Genomic DNA, 18,163 nt, shown 5'->3' on the forward strand with positions numbered 1-18,163 from the left:
TACCAACACTTCTAACCCGCCACTGCAGAGGGCATGCGTACCAACACTTCTAACCCGCCACTGCAGAGGGCATGCGTACCAACACTTCTAACCCACCACTGCTGAGGGCATGCGTACCAACACTTCTAACCCACCACTGCTGAGAATGGTAAGAATGGACTGAGCTGCTGTTCTGCTTTCCATCCTCATGCAGAACATCAGTCAAAACGAGGGGTGACGTGCAGAACGGGTCAAGACAAGGCGCCCAGGGCTGTAAACTGCAGTTCAGGACCACTGCAGCAGCATTATTTACAGGAAATACAGACATGTTGAAACGTGTTTGAAGCCACTGTTGATGTTTTCAGGAAAATGTTCACTGCCTTTTGTTGCACTTCACTGTGCCAGTGCCACTGTTGAAATTGCCAAGTCCTGTCACCACTAGCAGAATTAGAAGTTGCATTCTGTTATGTAATGTGCTGCATCATTTATGGCTTCAAATTATCAGCAGTGTAAAAAGCAAATAAAGAATACAAGTAGACAGTTGAGTGCCATATTTATTTTATTACAAAAATAAAATACAAATAACTAAAGAGTACACAGCTGACCTCATACTAAACCGTAAGGTTAGAAGATACCACTCAGTGCTTGGATTTGAATTTCCACCTTGTAACCTTCCTTTTTTTTTGGCTTGATCTATGTTGACAGGAACAAAGAAAATGGGGCCGGTGCTCTTGGATAACCACTTCAAGCAAACGTTTTTTGTTTTTACTATATTGGCAAACTCCAATCTATGTGCAAATCAACCACAAGATCTGCTAGGTGCCATCTAACAAAACGTGCGTCAAAGAACTGCAATACACTGGTTACACTGTTAAACTGAATGTTAATAATCATTACGGATTATGACAGTAAAGTTGTTGATTGCCTTGGTGTTGGAAGGGAACACTGCCGTAGCCTGTCATGGCACACGTCTGACATGCATAGAAGGCTAAGCTCTAGTGAAACGACACTGAGGCACTCTCTCCTGCAGCCTTACGTGCGGACACTGTCCTCTCATGTCACTGGTTTCACCAAAGGGTTCTTAAGTAAAAGTACAATAAACACCAATAGACCATCTTTACTGAGATATACAGATGGAAAAGGTCCGTTGTCTATGAGTCACCAATAATAAACCCAAAATCCCATCATTATTAAATATAAGACACGATGTACTGCCCATGGTGGGTGGACAGGACATCTACATAGGATACACTTAATGCAAAGCTGTTTAAATCAAGTCTTAGCACAAGGTGTGAGAAACAAACAAACTGTCATGGCTTTTCCTTTTTCCTTCCCTTCCATTTACAAGGCAAAAGAGACCATTAACTTAAAAAGCATCCAAACAAAAATTATCATAGTAGCAATGAGTTTGTACTATTCTTTGTTTTTCAAAGATCAGATGTATGCCTACCGAGATACAGTGCATTGTGTATTGAGTATTGCTTGTACTGACAATCACAGCAGACTCGCAGCATGAGAGTGGGTGAGCTTGGTTTTTTTTTCTTTTTTGTTTTTTTTGCATAGCCTAGTTAATATACAGTACAGTACAGAGGTGTGAAGTCACACAGAAAAACGTGGTGGAGAACGAGAGAGGGAGAGAGACGTGGGAATTTTCCGTTGAGAAATTTTCATGTTGAACAGCAAGGCACAGAAAGAGTAAACATCCCAGTTGGATGTGTTGTGGAAACTGGACAGGGTCAAATCCAGGCTAAATTCTTGGGAGACACACACTGAGGGTGGTGTGGCAGTTTCTGAAACCAAACCAAGATTTCCTGGAATTGACGGTTCTGCACAAGACTTCCCCACCAGACCTCCCTAGCCACCTCAGTCAAAACAAGGGGGAAAAAGCTGTAGTGCAGACTTCTGGATCAGTTGCTATGGTTTCTGTTGCCATATCTGAGGCTGCCTGGTGAGATGGGACCACGAGAGGCATGGAAGAAGCATTCATCGTTGTCACGGACACACCCACACAGACACAAGGGAGATTCCCACGGCGGAGTGCAGGCTAAGAAAGATCAGGTGCTTTGCAAGTCTCTAAGTACACGTCAAAATACAGTACTAGACAAAAAGGGCAGACGTCTGCGGGGTGCCTCAGACCTCTGCGGGGTGGCAAAAACTGCTCTGCCCCGCTCCAGGTTAACAGGCCCTGAAATGTACAATGGTATATTTGACATCCACAATAATCACGTGAACTCTATACTAAGGTTGTTATTAACTAGCCCTTTAATGTAGGTAAACATGTGTAGCGCCATATTGGTTTGGCAACCCCCATTTGAAGGGTTTTACATGGAGGCCGGAAAGCGTCCGACTCCGTCCCCTAACCTGTGACCACATCTCAAAAACATGGATTATGTTGACCAAATCTCATTTAGATCACACTGCAATAGAGAACACATGCAATTCAGCATCTACACACCAACTGGGTAAGACCCACAAATGTTTCATAAAATTCTACCACTCAAGCAACCACCAGAATTAATTCCAGAAACACCACACAAACACCAATTCAAAATCTGAGGTTCAATAAGGAAATTTAAAGCAATCTCTGTGGAGATGGGATACGAGGGGGTAAAAAAAATAATAATAAATAAAATAAAATAAAAAAAGACAATCCCTCTGTTTCCAATGCTCTGAACTTCTAGGATTTTCTAGAAGTGATTCTGGACCACAGTCAGACTCACTATGGACCTCACCCATAGAGCAGGGGTCAGGAACCTATGGCTCGCGGGCCAGATGTGGCACTTTTGATAACTGCATCTGGCTCGCAGATAAATCTTAGCTGACATTTCTTCTGACAGTTCTGTGGTGTGTCTAATATGTATTGATAAAATTTCAGCGATGAAACACTCAAATATAAAGCGACACTCTATACACACAACTTGCTACATTTGCATCGAAATATCCAGCGGAGGACAGCAGGAAAAGGGCATGCCAAGAGCTATCACGCAGACTACAAGTCAGCAGCAACTCCCTGTATGTGTCTGCGAGCTTTGCTGGTTCTTTAGCAACAGTGAGGAAGGCAAAGCCATTCACAGATGGCGAATATGCCTAAACATTCATGCTTGATGTGGCCAATAAACTTTTTGACGACTTTTCGGATAAAGATAAGATAACCAAATGAATACAAGGAAAAACCATCATGTTTGTACCATCATGACGGCAAATCAAATGTAGAAAACAAGTGAAGGAGATAAATGCAGCTCCTTATTTTTCCCTCGCTTGGGATGAGTCAAAAGATGTAAACCATTTATCCCAGTTTAGTGTAATTGCAAGGTATGCTGCCGCTTACACATTGCATGAGGAAAGTCTTGCTGTTTTGCCAATGAAAGGGTCAACAAGAGGGGAGGATTTATTCAAGCAAGCGTTTACTGCACTTTGAAAAATTGAGAAAATCTTAAGATGTGCGCACAGCAAGTGAGCCCGCCCAACATTTTGATCTCAAATAAATACTCAATGACAGAGTAACATACGATTGGTAACTAGAAGCCTGTGCATATTTCTCATTACCACACTTGAAAAGCACAGAAAGCGTTTAGCAGCTACAAAGGCAACAGGTGCAGGGAGTGGGTTTGAGCTGGCCTGGAGTTAAAGGGGAGTGAGTTTGAGCTGTCCTGGAGTCAAAGTGAAGTGGGTTTGAGCTGGCCTGGAGTTAAATGGGACTGAGTTTGAGCTGGCCTGGAGTTAAATGGGACTGAGTTTGAGCTGACCTTGAGTTAAAGGGGAGTGAGTTTGAGCAGACCTGGAGTTAAAGGGGAGTGAGTTTGAGCTGTCCTGGAGTCAAAGTGGAGTGGGATTGAGCTGTCCTGGAGTCAAAGTGGAGTGGGATTGAGCTGTCCTGGAGTCAAAGTGAAGTGGGTTTGAGCTGGCCTGGAGTTAAATGGGACTGAGTTTGAGCTGGCCTGGAGTTAAATGGGACTGAGTTTGAGCTGGCCTGGAGTTAAATGGGACTGAGTTTGAGCTGGCCTTGAGTTAAAGGGGAGTGAGTTTGAGCAGACCTGGAGTTAAAGGGGAGTGAGTTTGAGCTGTCCTGGAGTCAAAGTGGAGTGGGATTGAGCTGGCCTGGAGTTAAAGTGGAGTGAGTTTGAGCTGGCCCGGAGTCAAAGTGGAGTGGGTTTGAGCTGGCCTGGAGTTAAAGAAAAGTTAGTTTGAGCTGGCCTGGAGTTAAAGGGGACTGAGTTTGAGCTGGCCTTGAGTTAAAGAGGAGTGAGTTTGAGCTGTCCTGGAGTCAAAGTGGAGTGGGATTGAGCTGGCCTGGAGTCAAAGTGGAGTGGGATTGAGCTGGCCTGGAGTTAAAGTGGAGTGAGTTTGAGCTGGCCTGGAGTTAAAGTGGAGTGAGTTTGAGCTGGCCTGGAGTCAAAGTGGAGTGGGTTTGAGCTGGCCTGGAGTTAAAGGAAAGTTAGTTTGAGCTGGCCTGGAGTTAAAGGGGAGTGGGTTTGAACTGGCCTTGAGATAAAGGGGAGTGGGTTTGAGCTGGCCTGGAGTGCTGTGAGATTCAAAAACTCATCTGCTTCCTCTTATTCATGGAGGCAAACATTTCCCGTTAGTAATAGCCATGAGAGAGGCACTCCTCAACACACACAAGCAGCTGGAGGTCCACCCACCATTTGGTGGAAACCTCTGCAGCGTTTCAAATATCTCACAGAGAAGGGATGGATGTACTCTCACACACACGCACATACAGAGGCATGTTCTCAATGCAACTAAGCCATTCCACAAGAGGCTCAAAAACTTGAGGAAACCGCATGGAGAGTTTTCTTTCTGGAGCAGCAACATAAAAAGGAGCTCCGGCTAACTCCGAGCCCATAAATGAAACATTAAATATGGATGCTGAGCATGTTAGATGAAGTATGCAATGCTGTTCGTTCCCTCTCCTGCTTTCTAAACTGCTTTGTTGTCTTCTGTCAGGGCTGAAAAAATAAGACCTGTCTGCAGATCTGAATCCTATCCGAGGTTGATATAGCAGTACAAAAATCAGGACATGTCCAAATGTGTATCATAGGAGTCTGGTGGAAATGCAGTCACCACCGTTTGCTTTTTTAGAGCTGCTAACCTTGCAGGAACAGGCACAGCCCTCTGGGCTAGAGGGGGTTGAAGTCACTCCTGGCGAATGGCCACATCACTCCTGAAACTGGAGCTGCACTGCAGGCATTCCCTCTCCTCGTTCGCCAGCTGCCTGGCCACTGGTGGCCGAGAAACGTGGAAGGCGTGTGCGAGGCATGTCACAGCAGCCCCGTCCAGGAGGAACCGTCTCGGACTAAGTAGGCCCACCCCTCCCTCTTACAGCTGGCTGCCAGCCTTCTTCCTGGCCAAAGGAGCTCAGCTGACGTGTTAGCAAAGGCCCGTGGAAAAAACAAAGTCCACGGTCCGCCTGCCGCTGTGAACAAGGTGGGTGGGAATACTCACTTCTGGTTTATTGAAATGCATCTGGATTACTGAAATGCTTAGCATTAGGGTGAAGAAACTACTTCAAAATGCTAGTTCGCCCCCTGCCCGCACACTAGACTGTGGTTTCACTCAAAGTCTTAACAAAAAACGAGCAAAACAAAGTTTATTTCTGGGAATGAGGAAACTTAGCCACAAAAAAATGAAAGAAAACTTTTTAAAAAACAATCTGTAATCATCGATGCTGATGCCGTCAGACAGTTGATATTTCTCATTCAGAGTGGCCAAAGGTGTCAGTTGGTGCCTTGTACGTCATCCCTTAAACATCCCTATCCATAAAAAGAGACAGAGAGCAACGTTTAACAATTGACTTGGTGCTGACGCTAATGACAAAGCCTTCTGCTCTTTTCTTGTGCATTATTGCTGGAACCGTTGGGCGCGGTGGCGATGCGACTCAGACCAGACGCTCTCCGCTGGCTGTGCGGGAGGGTAAGGGCCTGAGGGCGGGCTGCTCCCGGCAGCACCCGTCACCACCACCGCCAGCACCCGTCACCTCTGCCACCGCCAGCCACCCGTCACCTCTGCTGCCACCAGCCACCTGGCAGAGCCTGCCTCCGTCCTCCTCTGGACCGGAGCACTCGTCTGCGTCCAGCTGGCACACGCACACCTCGATGCCCGAGTCGCCCGTCACGTGCCTCCGCCGGGTGTTTAGCTCCTCTTCTGAGGTCACGTTCGGCTCTCTGTCTGTCCCGTGTTCTGATTGGCAAGAGGCCGCCACCGGGTTCAGTTCCATCGAATCGGGAGCTAGGTTCTCGGCCCGCGCCGCATCCAAGGGGAGCTCCAACACCACAGCTGACTCGGGCTGGGTCATGGATGGGTGGGCGGAGGGTGACGTTTCAGGAGGCATCTCAGAGTAAGGTGGAGGAGGTGTGGGGGGATGAGCTACTACTTCCTCATAATCAGGGAGTTTGCAGTCCGTCCAGAAACCTGAAAAAACAATCAAAGGAAAATCAAATTGCTTCCAGAACAACAAAAAAAAATTCATGTCTTTTTAAAAACCATGCAACTGTATGTTTCAAGTTACTTCTATGACATACACACAGGGTGCATAATGTCCTGTACCATCAGAGCTTCGTTAGACCTTCAGATGCCTGCTTACTCTCTTCACCCCAGCAGACACTGACACCGTGAGCTCTTCTCAGGGGTCAGGTGGGCTCCCCCTTTGTCTTTTCTGCTGAATCAAGCTCAGGACTGCACAAGGAGGCTCAACAGTGATGTCTGGTCTGGTGCCAGCCCCCCCCCTTTGAAACCAAGCTGTTCCTCTGTATTATTTTATTACTTCACTTTCGTTTTAATATTTTTACTATTTTAAGTCATTGTTATTACATTATTATTCTTACTGCTATTAAAAACAAACTGCACATTAATTACTTTTTATTTCATTTTCTATTTAATTAAATAGTTCCATATAACTTTGCAAAAACCCTCCTGAAGTGCTAGATCTCTGTATGTAATAAGCTATAATAAGCATAAGCTACAGACATTTTTTTATGTCTGTAAAGTAAAGCACTTTGAATTTCACTGCATATGAAAAGTCCCTTAAGGCCTTACTGTAGGCCAGATCTCAGCACTACATGCCGGCATGAAGAAGTGACACACTACCTAATACTCGACTAGGAACCATCTCAGGTTGATCAGCCAGAAAGCTACTTGTAAGGCACTCATGTTCTGAGGTGGGAACGCACATTTTCCACCCCAAGAGCACATGAGAATCAGCTCCCATCAAAACAAACAGCTGGTCAGGACATTTCACAGCAAGAGCATCTGGATTTGGTGTCCTCCTCTAATAGCCGAGCCCAGGCCCAAAAAGTGAGTGGCCGGGGCAGGCGAGGAGTGGAGCGGGGTGGACACTTACGGAGGCTGAGTGGCGGTGGAGAGATGAAGGAGCTGGAGGCTCCCTGGTAGGCCATCAGGCTGATCTCACGCTGCCGCTGCTCCTGCTGCAGACGCATCTTCACACGCCGGTGTCGGTACGCACAGCAGCAGCTTAGCATGATGATGAGGGTCCACACCAACCAGAACCCTGAACACACACAAACACACCACCACTCACACTCCTGTCAGCATCTTAACATTTATTTTCCTTTCTGTAAGAGGCAAAATGAAAAAGTAGTGCCGTAAACACGATCATGGAAAGACTTCAGTATACATGTCCATAGCACACACATATAATAATCAGTTCTAAGTCCTGATAAAGAAAACAAGAGAAAGCCAATGGGAATCAGACAAAAACACTTACACCACAGCTCGTAGTAGTATGTGCAGCACTCGGTCTCTCCACAACAGTAGCCCATCTCACATCTGTATTTCTCATTGTTTACACCAAAACAGAACTCCTTTCCCTGCAAAAACATACTTATACAGTCATTAAGTGTTGGAACATATGCAAGAATCTGCAATCAGTTATTTACTACAAGCTTATTTTATATTTTATTTTATTAGATTTATTCATTTCATTATAAACAAATTAAAACTTATGCACAAAAGAAGAAAGTATACAATTCACAAATAAAATGAAAGGCACGGAGACGGAGTCGAGGCACAGATGTATCATGGTACCAATAGTGTACTACATACATACAGCTAGGTTATCCTTGACCTCTTTCCTTAAATTATTAGGCTATGTAGACATATAGCAACCCACAAAAAGCGCTAGATTTGGCATATGAATCCTGCTGATACCACTGAGCTAATATCATGACCTTAACAGCAATTAAACACGAATCGGTTTTGGCAGCTACGTCCCCCTTCAATCTCGGCTACTGATCTCAAGGAAGTAAATCATACGCGGTTAAGTACTGATAACTCTACAACTGACGAACCCTTTGGCACGTTCGGGCCAGACAAGTGACCCAGGCCACGTTCCTGAAAAGCATCTCGTTAGATTACGTGTTGGCCTAAGATCAACTTAATTGAGTGAAGAGGCGTTCAATGCGATACGGAAAGTGTTCAATGCGACTATAACGGTGACATTTCGGTTACTCGGACCTGTTCTGTTAAATAAATGAAATGTCAAAAGAATTAGAAAGATTAATATTTCAAGGGATTTTATCATCCAATGTATCGCCTGAAAACGACAATATTTCAATTCAAGAACTAATCTTAACCCACATCCTCGAATCCCACAAGTCTATATAAAAGTATTTATAAAAGCAAGAAACAAAAGAACCAACGACGAAATGAAACTGCCTTGCAAATAACTAACAGCTAGTTAGCAAGCTAAGTGCAATTAAGAGCTGGTCGACTAAGTACGTGTCTAGATAGACAAGTTTCTCGACAACTTGGCACAGCACATACATGGCAGGAAAAATGTTAGGTACAAACTGGCATCCTGTGTTTGTCTTTAAAAATAACCAGCTACTGCCATTTTGTCATAGAGACAATCGTCTTCTTTTAAACAAAGAGCTAATGTTAACCAGTAGCTAACCTAACATATCATCCGTATAACAGCTAGCTAGCTGACTAAATGACTAGCTAGATAGCCAACTAGCCAATGCAGCCATAACGCTACACTTCTTTGTTATAACAGGATAGCCTGCTAGCCTTCTAACCCTAACATTATTTCACAAAATTAGCAGCAAAGAAAAAGTGACCCGCTGACTATTCAGATATTAATAGTTAGTCTACGTGTCACTCTCAAACATTTTACGAATTGAATGACGACTGTCAACTATCCGTAACAACACAACTCTTCTTCACCTTCATGTCATTACTGTTAGTCACTAGCTAAGCTATCTAGGGTTAGCTGGTTCTCCACTTTGGCTAGCACAGCTTGCTAATAAAATAAAATGAGAAAGTCGATCAAAGAAAAAGCAAACCGCTGTGTTATTAAGAATAACAGCAGTAAAACAATAGACTAAAACTACTTGTTTTGAAATCCTTCGTTATTAATGTTTACTTGATATGTTTCCGTGCCCAACTTCCTTTGAGAACAAATAAAAAGCAAAACACAAAACGCACAATAGAGGGCCTACTTCCAGCGGTCATCCCGGAGCTCGATTTAGAGGCAGCTACCGGACCAAACGCCTACATTTCAGCTTACCTGTGCCAAACAGGTCCCTGTGCAAAGTAGACCTATAATGGATCCCAACGTTTTCTGTGGCATCTTTCAGGGTTCTTCGTTACCACTACGCCGGAAATCATATAGCAATTTTAAAACTGATATAAATTATCAGTGAAATCACCGACCGAACACTCAAACGACATGGTTTTGTTCAGTATCCAACTGTACTAAGGCAAGCTCGTTAGAGCAATAAAAACGAAGATGTCTGCGCTTGACTGTAGGGGGCACTGTTGATACACATATGAGAACTGGCAGTATTTACATTGCAGATTAGATATCTAAACATATCATCTGTCCATTTAGGAATTATGTAATCCAAAACACGCAATGCTGTTGCCAGAGGCGTGTGACCTGTGCATAACAGTCTTGTGGCGAATTTTCAGGTCTTCAACCTGATTTAACCAATAACCAGGAACTGTACGAAACAAGACCGCACCAATCGTAATACAGGCAATAGCATTAATTTATGCCCGAATGTTTAATCAGTGGATAAGAAACGGTTAATTCTATTCTCTGCATAAAATCGTAATTATGTCAACCATACGTTTGTATGTCATTAGTTTATCTAAATAGGCAACAAAATAAATCAAGGCCCAGACGTCGATGATTTTTTATGACACTAAATAAATATTCCTATAACCTACCAGGAAATGTCTAAAGTATTGTTTCATTAATTATATAAAATTCATTAAGTACCACATGTTGTAAAGAGTTGAATGAGTTTTGTATATTAAGATAATGGTTATTAGGGTTCATACACGTAGTGTGGGAAACCTATTGTTTTTAATGTTTGCTTTTACTTAACGTTGCAAATGTGATTTCATTTTACACTTTCCATAATTAAGTAAGAAATTAAGGGCAATGGAACAGTTTGTCGGATTATTTTGTAATGGCAGTAGAACATGTACGACGCATACAAACGAGCATTGTTTTGACTTTGTCGAAAGTCACGAGCAGCACAGTTAGCGGAGGAGGGGTTGGTCATACCAAATCCGTGTATCATTCGTTCATTTGATATTCAAAACTGAAAATCAAAATCGGAAAATAAAAAAAAAACTATTCATTATTTTGTTTTTCGTTTTGAAAATGAAAACAAAAAAACAAACCAGGCTTGTATTTTTCAGTTTTTTATTTGATGATCCAAACAAAAATAGCTAAATTAAAAATCGGATTCGGAGCCGAACTTGATTTTGATTTTTTAACTTGACCCATTTGTGTGCCCCGGAAGTTACTGATATGTTTATTCTTCGTGGGCTTCGTTTGTGCGGGAGTGCACTGCAGTGTTACTTGTTCTACTCTGATTGTAGCATAGACATTGGAACATGGTCTATATTGGTATAGACAACATGATCGGACTGGAACCACATACTAGTTTAATTAAAGATTTATTTGAAGGTGGTCAGACGCATGCAGAGATTTCGTGCACGTTGCAGCAAATGGGTATCCAGTGATGATAGTGGTCCGGTGTTAATATTTGTCGTGTTTTGTAGTGCTCGTTTACTTTAGTCTCTGCCGTGTTTTCTGTGCCTTGTATTACTTCAGCATTCATACTTATATAAACGTGTTTTCCTTTCATAATCGCTGTGGTCCTTTATATTCCTTCGTGAGTGTTTCTGTGAAGTGTGTTCTCGGTATGCCTCGTAAGTCGCGCACTCTCTGTGTGGGCGCGGTTCTCTTAGAGGTAGGGTGACCAGACGTCCTCTTTTTACCGGACATGTCCTACTTTTGAGACCTAAAAAATGTCCGTGGGGGAATTTCAAAATCGTCCGGCATTTTGTTCGACTGCCTCAAACAGAATACATGTACAGTGCAAAAGTGTTTACAAGCGAAGTGTGTCCGCCGGTTCTACGGCGATGAAACGAAAGTGTACGTTTACGGAGGAGTTAAAGAGAAAAAACGTTCGACACATACACCGTCCACCTAAATCATTCACCGATACACCGATGACCCCCACCCAGCACAAAAGGTGTCCTCCTTTTCAGAAACCCAACTCTGGTCACCCTACTTAGAGGAGACTAGCTCCGTTAAAGTATGTGCCAGCCCTTTATCGCGATTGTGTCCAACCCACCACGTTACACAGATATTGGTATATTATTTATTTCAGTAATTCCATTCAAAAGGTGAAACTTGTATATTATACTCATTCGTTGCACGCAGACTGATATATTTAAGAAAATTTGAATATTGTGAGAAGGTTCAATATTGAAGACAAAATTAAATAGCTAGTGAACTAAAACTGGTATCTCAGTCTAGTTCTGTATGCTACACAGTCATGGGGAAGAACAACAAGTAGTTATATATTAATGTGACACCCTGAATATATAGTCACATTAAAGTAATTATTTATTTCATATTTTATTTGTATATTCTCTTGGTTTGTGTATATATTTGTTATTGTATTGTTATTTAATGCCTCCAGCCCTGTAGGGGGAGCTAGACTCAAGGGGGCAGGCGCTAGACTGTGGCTGTGTTCGAAATAGTCTACTACATACTACTGGCATACTGATCGAGCCCCAAATCAGTATGTCGTATGCAGTATGTGACCAAAATGAAAATTTCCAGTACGCGAAACATACCCGGATGACCTACTACTTCCGCAAAATATTCCAGTACGCGAACAGAGCTATCTTCGTGGTGTACTGCATCCCATCATGCAACGCTACGATCACGTGACCCCTGTTACGACCACTGCTGGTCGCTGCGTTGCTGGTATCTGACGCTACAGGTCCAGACGCGTGTCTCCTCCAACCATGTCACTCTCCCTCTTCCTGGTTGTTGTGGATTGGCTGTTCACCACCCAAGACCCGAAGTCCCACCTTTAAAAGACCGACGAATTAGCAGGACGAGGAGATTATTCTCCAGATTGGCGTGTGGTGTGTTATAGAGTTCATTCGATTGTTTGGTTGATTTTCTGGTATTTGACTTTGAATTATTTCGTCCCTGTACTTGAGTCTGGATTTGCCCCTTTTGGTCTTGGTAGCTGGTGTATATATTGTATGTGTTTATGTATATAATTTATGTGTATATATATGTAAATAGTGTGTAAGTATAAATATCCTACTTGTTAATTCGGCCCAGACGGGAAGAAAGGACACGACGCTCTTTTGGTTATACCGTTCTCTTTGTTTTGTCATAGGTAGTTAGGGTAGGTTATTGTTATTTACTTTCGTTTCTTTGAATCGCATCAGGTTAGGTAGTTGATATTATTTTGGTTAGAGACGTTTTTGTTTGTTATTTTGAGCATTGTGTCGTGTCCTGGAGTTACATCCCTTGGCCATACTTTGAATAAATTCGTCATTTCATTCATATCTATCTCACTCCCTCTTTTCCATAATATACTCATTCTCTGTTAGGGCTATAGCCTAGAGTAGTCGTAACACCCCGTAGTGTGCTTTGCTTTTGTCGCATACTGGAAACTGTACTGCATACTACTACGAGGACCAGTATGCAGTATCCAGTATATACTGAGTCCAGTATGCAGTATCCAGTATGTAGTAATCTATTTCGAACACAGCCTGTGGCTTAGATGTGCAGTGGGAAACCGAACACACTGTCTCACATGTCGTTTGTTGATCCTGTTTCCCAGATCTCATCCATAACTGCTACTACCCTACCCACACACCTGGGGGGTGTAACATTAAGTGCATCCTAAACAACAACCTACAACTCTTACATGGGTATTTGTACCTTGCACCAATTTGTAGTACTCAGTTGTTGTCTTATTATTTCAATAGCTTTTAAATAAATTAAAAAAATCGAGAGGTTCACTTGACACGTTGTGACTGCCGCAAGGGTCAGGGCGGCAAAAATGACGCAATAGCAATAGTATTTTCCAGCACCTTCAGCTTGATTTACATATTTATACAAATACACATATAGGCTACTCGAAATGATTCCAAATAATTCACTTTTTATCTCATTAAAAGAGATGGTACCATGTTTGGTAACAGCAGAAGAGCTGCATAAGTGCTGCATAATAAGCTTGTTGGCGTTTTAATGTACATATATTGGCACCTTCCACACCTTCAACATCGAGTGATCGTGGTGGTGAGGGTGAGACCACTCTGGCCCTACCTAGAGACAGTGTTTGCGTTTGCTGGAGTCAGTGATGTCAGTAACGCGTTACTTAGTAACGCGTTACTCTAATCTTACCACTTTTTTTGGTAACGAGTAATATAACGCGCTACTATTTCCAGTCCAGTAATCAGATTAAAGTTACTTATCCAAATAACTGTGCGTTACTATTTTTATTTTCCCTAGTAAAAATATATATTTTATCTTTCTTCTTGGCTCAGTTCTACTTTTGTGTCTGACCGTAGCGCTCGACTCCGCACGCTGCGCGCGACCCTGTGAGAGCGCGAACGCGTTTTACAAGTAATTTTTTGCAGTGTCCTCCCGTAACGATGTGTGGTAGTATAAAGAAACACCCCTCAAAAACAGGGGAAGGAACATTTACCTGAAGAATTTTAATGTTGCACTGTGTTCCACGTTTGAAAAGTGGTGGAATTTTGACTAACGTCGCTTACTTTAAAATGCTTGAAATTGTAATGGTATTTAGTTTCACAAGCTGTCTGACTGAACAGGGGTGGGTTTCCCGAAACGTTCGTAGCGCTAAGTACTTCTTAACCTCGTACGTTTCATACGAGGTTACGAAGTACTTGGCGCTACGAACGTTTCGGGAAACCCACCCCAGTTCGCTTGTATTACGTTTACAAATAAATTTACAAATAATACCGCGCAGCTACACAAACGTAATGTCAGGAAAGTCTCGCCCTTTAAGTGACACTGGGGGGGGGGGGTGACTGTGCGCGCCAGGGTTGCGTTATCAATAAAGTTTCCCTCCTCGGGATTTTTGGATTAAGCAGTTTCTGCCTCGGTTACCGAACCTGCTTCAATACATTGTTACTGTTAAAAATGCACTTCCAATAAAGTGAGTATTGGAAAATTTTATTTTGCTGCTGAATGTAACTACTAAAGTAACTTGTAATCTAACGTAGTTAGTTTTAAAATCAAGTAATATGTAACGTAACTAAGTTACTTTTAAAAGGAGTAATCAGTAATCAGTAATTGGATTACTTTCTCAAGGTAACTTAGCCATCACTGGCTGGAGTGAAAGTAAATTCCTATAGGATGAAGTGCCATCTCTGCCTCCCTAAAGAGGGTGAAATATTGGCCTTCAAAAATTCACCTTCGAACTTGAAGAAACACATCAATGTAAGTTACAAATATAACACACAGAAGACACACCAGCTTTAGCTGTCAGTAAGCGCTAGTTAGGTTAGATATCTATCTAACCTAATTATGTTCATGACGTGCTGCAGTATTCACTTAACATTAGCTGGCAATCATAAAGGCGATGTCACACTGAGTTGTGTTTTTAGCAACAGTAAGCCGTGTCTCTTTTCATGCCGACTAATCATATGCCCATTTTTATAGTGTAGTGGGCACCAGGAAGTGTCAGTCGATCGTGAAGGAATGTGGGTAGATCGCATGACATTAACCCATCTGTGCAGTTAGAACACACACACACTAGTGATTACTAGGGGGCTGTGGTGCACACGTGCCCAGAGCGGTGGGCAGCCCTAGCAGTTGGGGTTAGGTGCCTTGCTCAAGGGCAGCTCGGTCATGGCCTCAGGCCTGGGAATCAAACCTACAACCCTCCAGTCACAAGACCAGTTCCCTAACCACCAGACCATGACTTGACTAGCATTTGAAGTTTAAGACTTGGGACTTGACTCAAGACTCACTTGTATTGACTTGGGACTCGAGAATTATATCATTTGAATTTGAATTTTGAGCTCAAAGTTGCTTGTATGAGTAGAACATGTAAATGCAAATGCGTATTACATTTTCATTTGAATATTGACACAGAATAACTTCCATATACCACAGCGGTGTCAGATCCCTTATGTACAATGACGAGCAGACCAAAACACAATGAGTTGCATAGCTGTTTAAGCTCAACTTTCTCATTTGCAGGCTAGCAGGACATGACTGAATGAAAAGTCTGGAAAAATCTGGCCATGTTGTAGTCACGTACTGTGTTTCTCATGTTTATCAATATCACCTGTTGCATCACATCGTTCTGTAGAAGAAGTCTGATGTCTGAGATTCGTTCTGTAGCAGTCGTGTGTGTGTGTTTGTGTGTGTGTGTGTGTGTGTGTGTGTTAGAGAGAACACTACATTTAATTTAAACAATAAAATTTATATTCAGTCTTAGTTAACACAATACAATATAGGCTAATATCCAATGTAATGAAATTTTATGGCAAAGGTTTAAGTATTGCTGTTAGCTTCACTCAAAGATTCAAACGTTTTTCTAACAGTCTACATTTCAGCCTAGCATGCTTGTTCAAGGTCTGTGGAAAAGAAACTAGGTTAAAGCTGTTCAGGTATTCTGAGGTTATTCTTGTACCTTTAGCTGCACATGCATCTTTGGCATGGATCAGTAAATCTGTGTCAATCCTCATCACCTCAGAGCAAGTTATGATTGGTGGAATTACTCTCAAGGAACTCTGCCATTGGCCAGACAGAATTTCGAAGGGGTTTGTGACACAGTGACTTCTTGAATATGCAAGTGCCCTTATTATATTTAATTGTGCTGCATTTCTGTTATTCCATTTAATGGTTTCAGCTGTGTAAACCTGACATCTGTGTATATTTGAACATTTTTAAATGTCAGTACAATTATTAAAACACAAGTACAATTATTATTTTTGGAATACATTTTAGACCAGGTCCTCATCTGACTGGCCTTCACAAATGTGGTGGCAGACCAAAGGGGACCAGTCACTCCCTCTTTAAAATGTAAGAGAAGGATTGGTAACTGTAAAGCAGACAGGGGCTCAACTGTTTGACATGACAATGACACAAGAAAGTTATTTTTGCCATATAGGAATCATGTTGATGTCATACTGTGACGATTTGACTTGTGTTCTGAGAGCTCTCCAGAGGCTGGACAATGCAGATAAAACTGCTCAACCACTCACACTACTCAAACAGCTAGCAGCAACGAACATGAGCCACATCATGAATACAGAGGTATGGATACACACACACACAGACACACATACTCACACACATACTCACACACACGTGTTAATATATTTTTATATACATATATAGAAAAATCCATGTACACACACAAACACCCACATACACTTAATAATCCATGGAGATTATTTTAGGAATAAAAACAGGAATACAATCGCTGTGACTAGACCAATATATTTTGAGAGCACTACACTGAAGAATGGACCAGGTATACTTTTATAACACCCAGTGATCTATTTTTGTGCAGTTCAGGTACAGTGCTTTTTCTGTTTCACGCAGATGTAAAATTCTATGTCTATTCTTTACAATTATTTTTTAATAGCTATCTGATTTGATATTTATAATTTATCTACTGGTCTGAAAATTATATATTTAAAGCCTTCAAAGATATCAACACTGTCATGTTAACAGTATTTTTTATATATAATATGCAATAACCTTAAAATGTCTTTACATTCGATGCGAGGACTGTAGTGTGAAGACTGGATAGTCTGGATGATGAAACACTGAAGAGCAAATCAGTGCAACATAAGGCCTGACAACGTTTGATGTTTAAAGATGCCAGAAAAAAAGACATCCTTCAAATGTCCTATTGTCTCAGGAAGAGATGTAGGGGCATTAACGTATTCCTCCAAATGTACACACAGGCACATACTGTATTTGATTTGAGCTAATGACTAAAACTCAATTCAACCTGAATTGTAGCTGTATGATCATGTGACAGAGTCACACTCATGTTAGAGATATATTATTTAAGCCAACCTCCACGTCTACTGAGTGTTGATGCTCACCTGGGCTTCGCGAGGAATAGCATGTGGTCTCAGGGGAAAAGAGTGGCTGTGAGGTGATTGAGGTGGTGAGTGGCGGTTGGAGAGTGTTACAGAATACAGGTGTCCTGCTCCATGATGCCTTAACTCGCAGTTTGATTTTGTGAAGCTGCTTGGTTTTGTCTATTTTTACACCATTTTATAGTCGTTTTATGTGACTTTGGTTTTTAAAATGTATTTTAAACGTATTATGAGTATTTTTTTACTGTTTTGATGAATTGCAATCAAAATGTGCTATAGGCCCATTTATTGATTAAGTATAGCACTGTTAATATCAATGCGAACAAAAAAGGAAGCGTTCACACTAAGTCTCAGGGAAAAAGGAGGGTCTAATAATAACTTGCACCAACTAAAGACACATGACATGGCCCAAATTAAGGATACAGTCATGGCCTGGTGGTTAGGGAACTGGTCTTGTGACCAGAGGGTTGTGGGTTTGATTCCCAGACCTGAGGCCATGATTGAGGTGCCCCTGAGCAAGGCCCTTAACCCTTAATTGCTCACTTGTATAAAAATGTAAGTTGCTCTGGATAAGGGTGTCTGCCAAATGCTGTAAATGTAAATGGATACATTGGTCAACTGGTACAAAGACAAGACATATATAGACGGACAAATGACTGTCAGGTGTTGGCCTGATAATAGGACCTGCCCACCTGAGGGACAAACACAACGCAACAATAACAGCACAACTGCTGCTGTGGAGGGGGTGACTGGCAAGGGTGGGCCGTATCGTAACAAATATGATGGATTTTAATTGACG

General features: G+C 42.2%; 1 protein-coding gene across 2 annotated transcripts; it reads right to left on the reverse strand.

The window, feature by feature from the left end:
- Positions 1–520: 520 nt before the first annotated feature.
- On the reverse strand, positions 521–9,827 carry wbp1 (WW domain binding protein 1). Of its 2 annotated transcripts, none has more exons than XM_077012001.1 (4): positions 9,503–9,827; positions 7,700–7,802; positions 7,316–7,483; positions 521–6,387 (listed from the first exon to the last, which is right to left on the reverse strand). In XM_077012001.1, the coding sequence occupies exons 1-4, from the start codon at positions 9,563–9,565 to the stop codon at positions 5,855–5,857; spliced, it is 867 nt and encodes a 288-aa protein (XP_076868116.1). In that variant the 5' UTR covers positions 9,566–9,827; the 3' UTR covers positions 521–5,854. The 2 variants fall into 2 exon arrangements, with proteins under 2 accessions (XP_076868116.1, XP_076868117.1); XM_077012002.1 differs by lacking the exon at positions 9,503–9,827 and adding an exon at positions 9,421–9,475.
- Between the last annotated feature and the right edge of the window lie 8,336 nt (positions 9,828–18,163).

The sequence above is a fragment of the Brachyhypopomus gauderio genome, chromosome 7 (assembly GCF_052324685.1).
Source record: "Brachyhypopomus gauderio isolate BG-103 chromosome 7, BGAUD_0.2, whole genome shotgun sequence".
Classification (NCBI taxonomy): domain Eukaryota; kingdom Metazoa; phylum Chordata; class Actinopteri; order Gymnotiformes; family Hypopomidae; genus Brachyhypopomus; species Brachyhypopomus gauderio.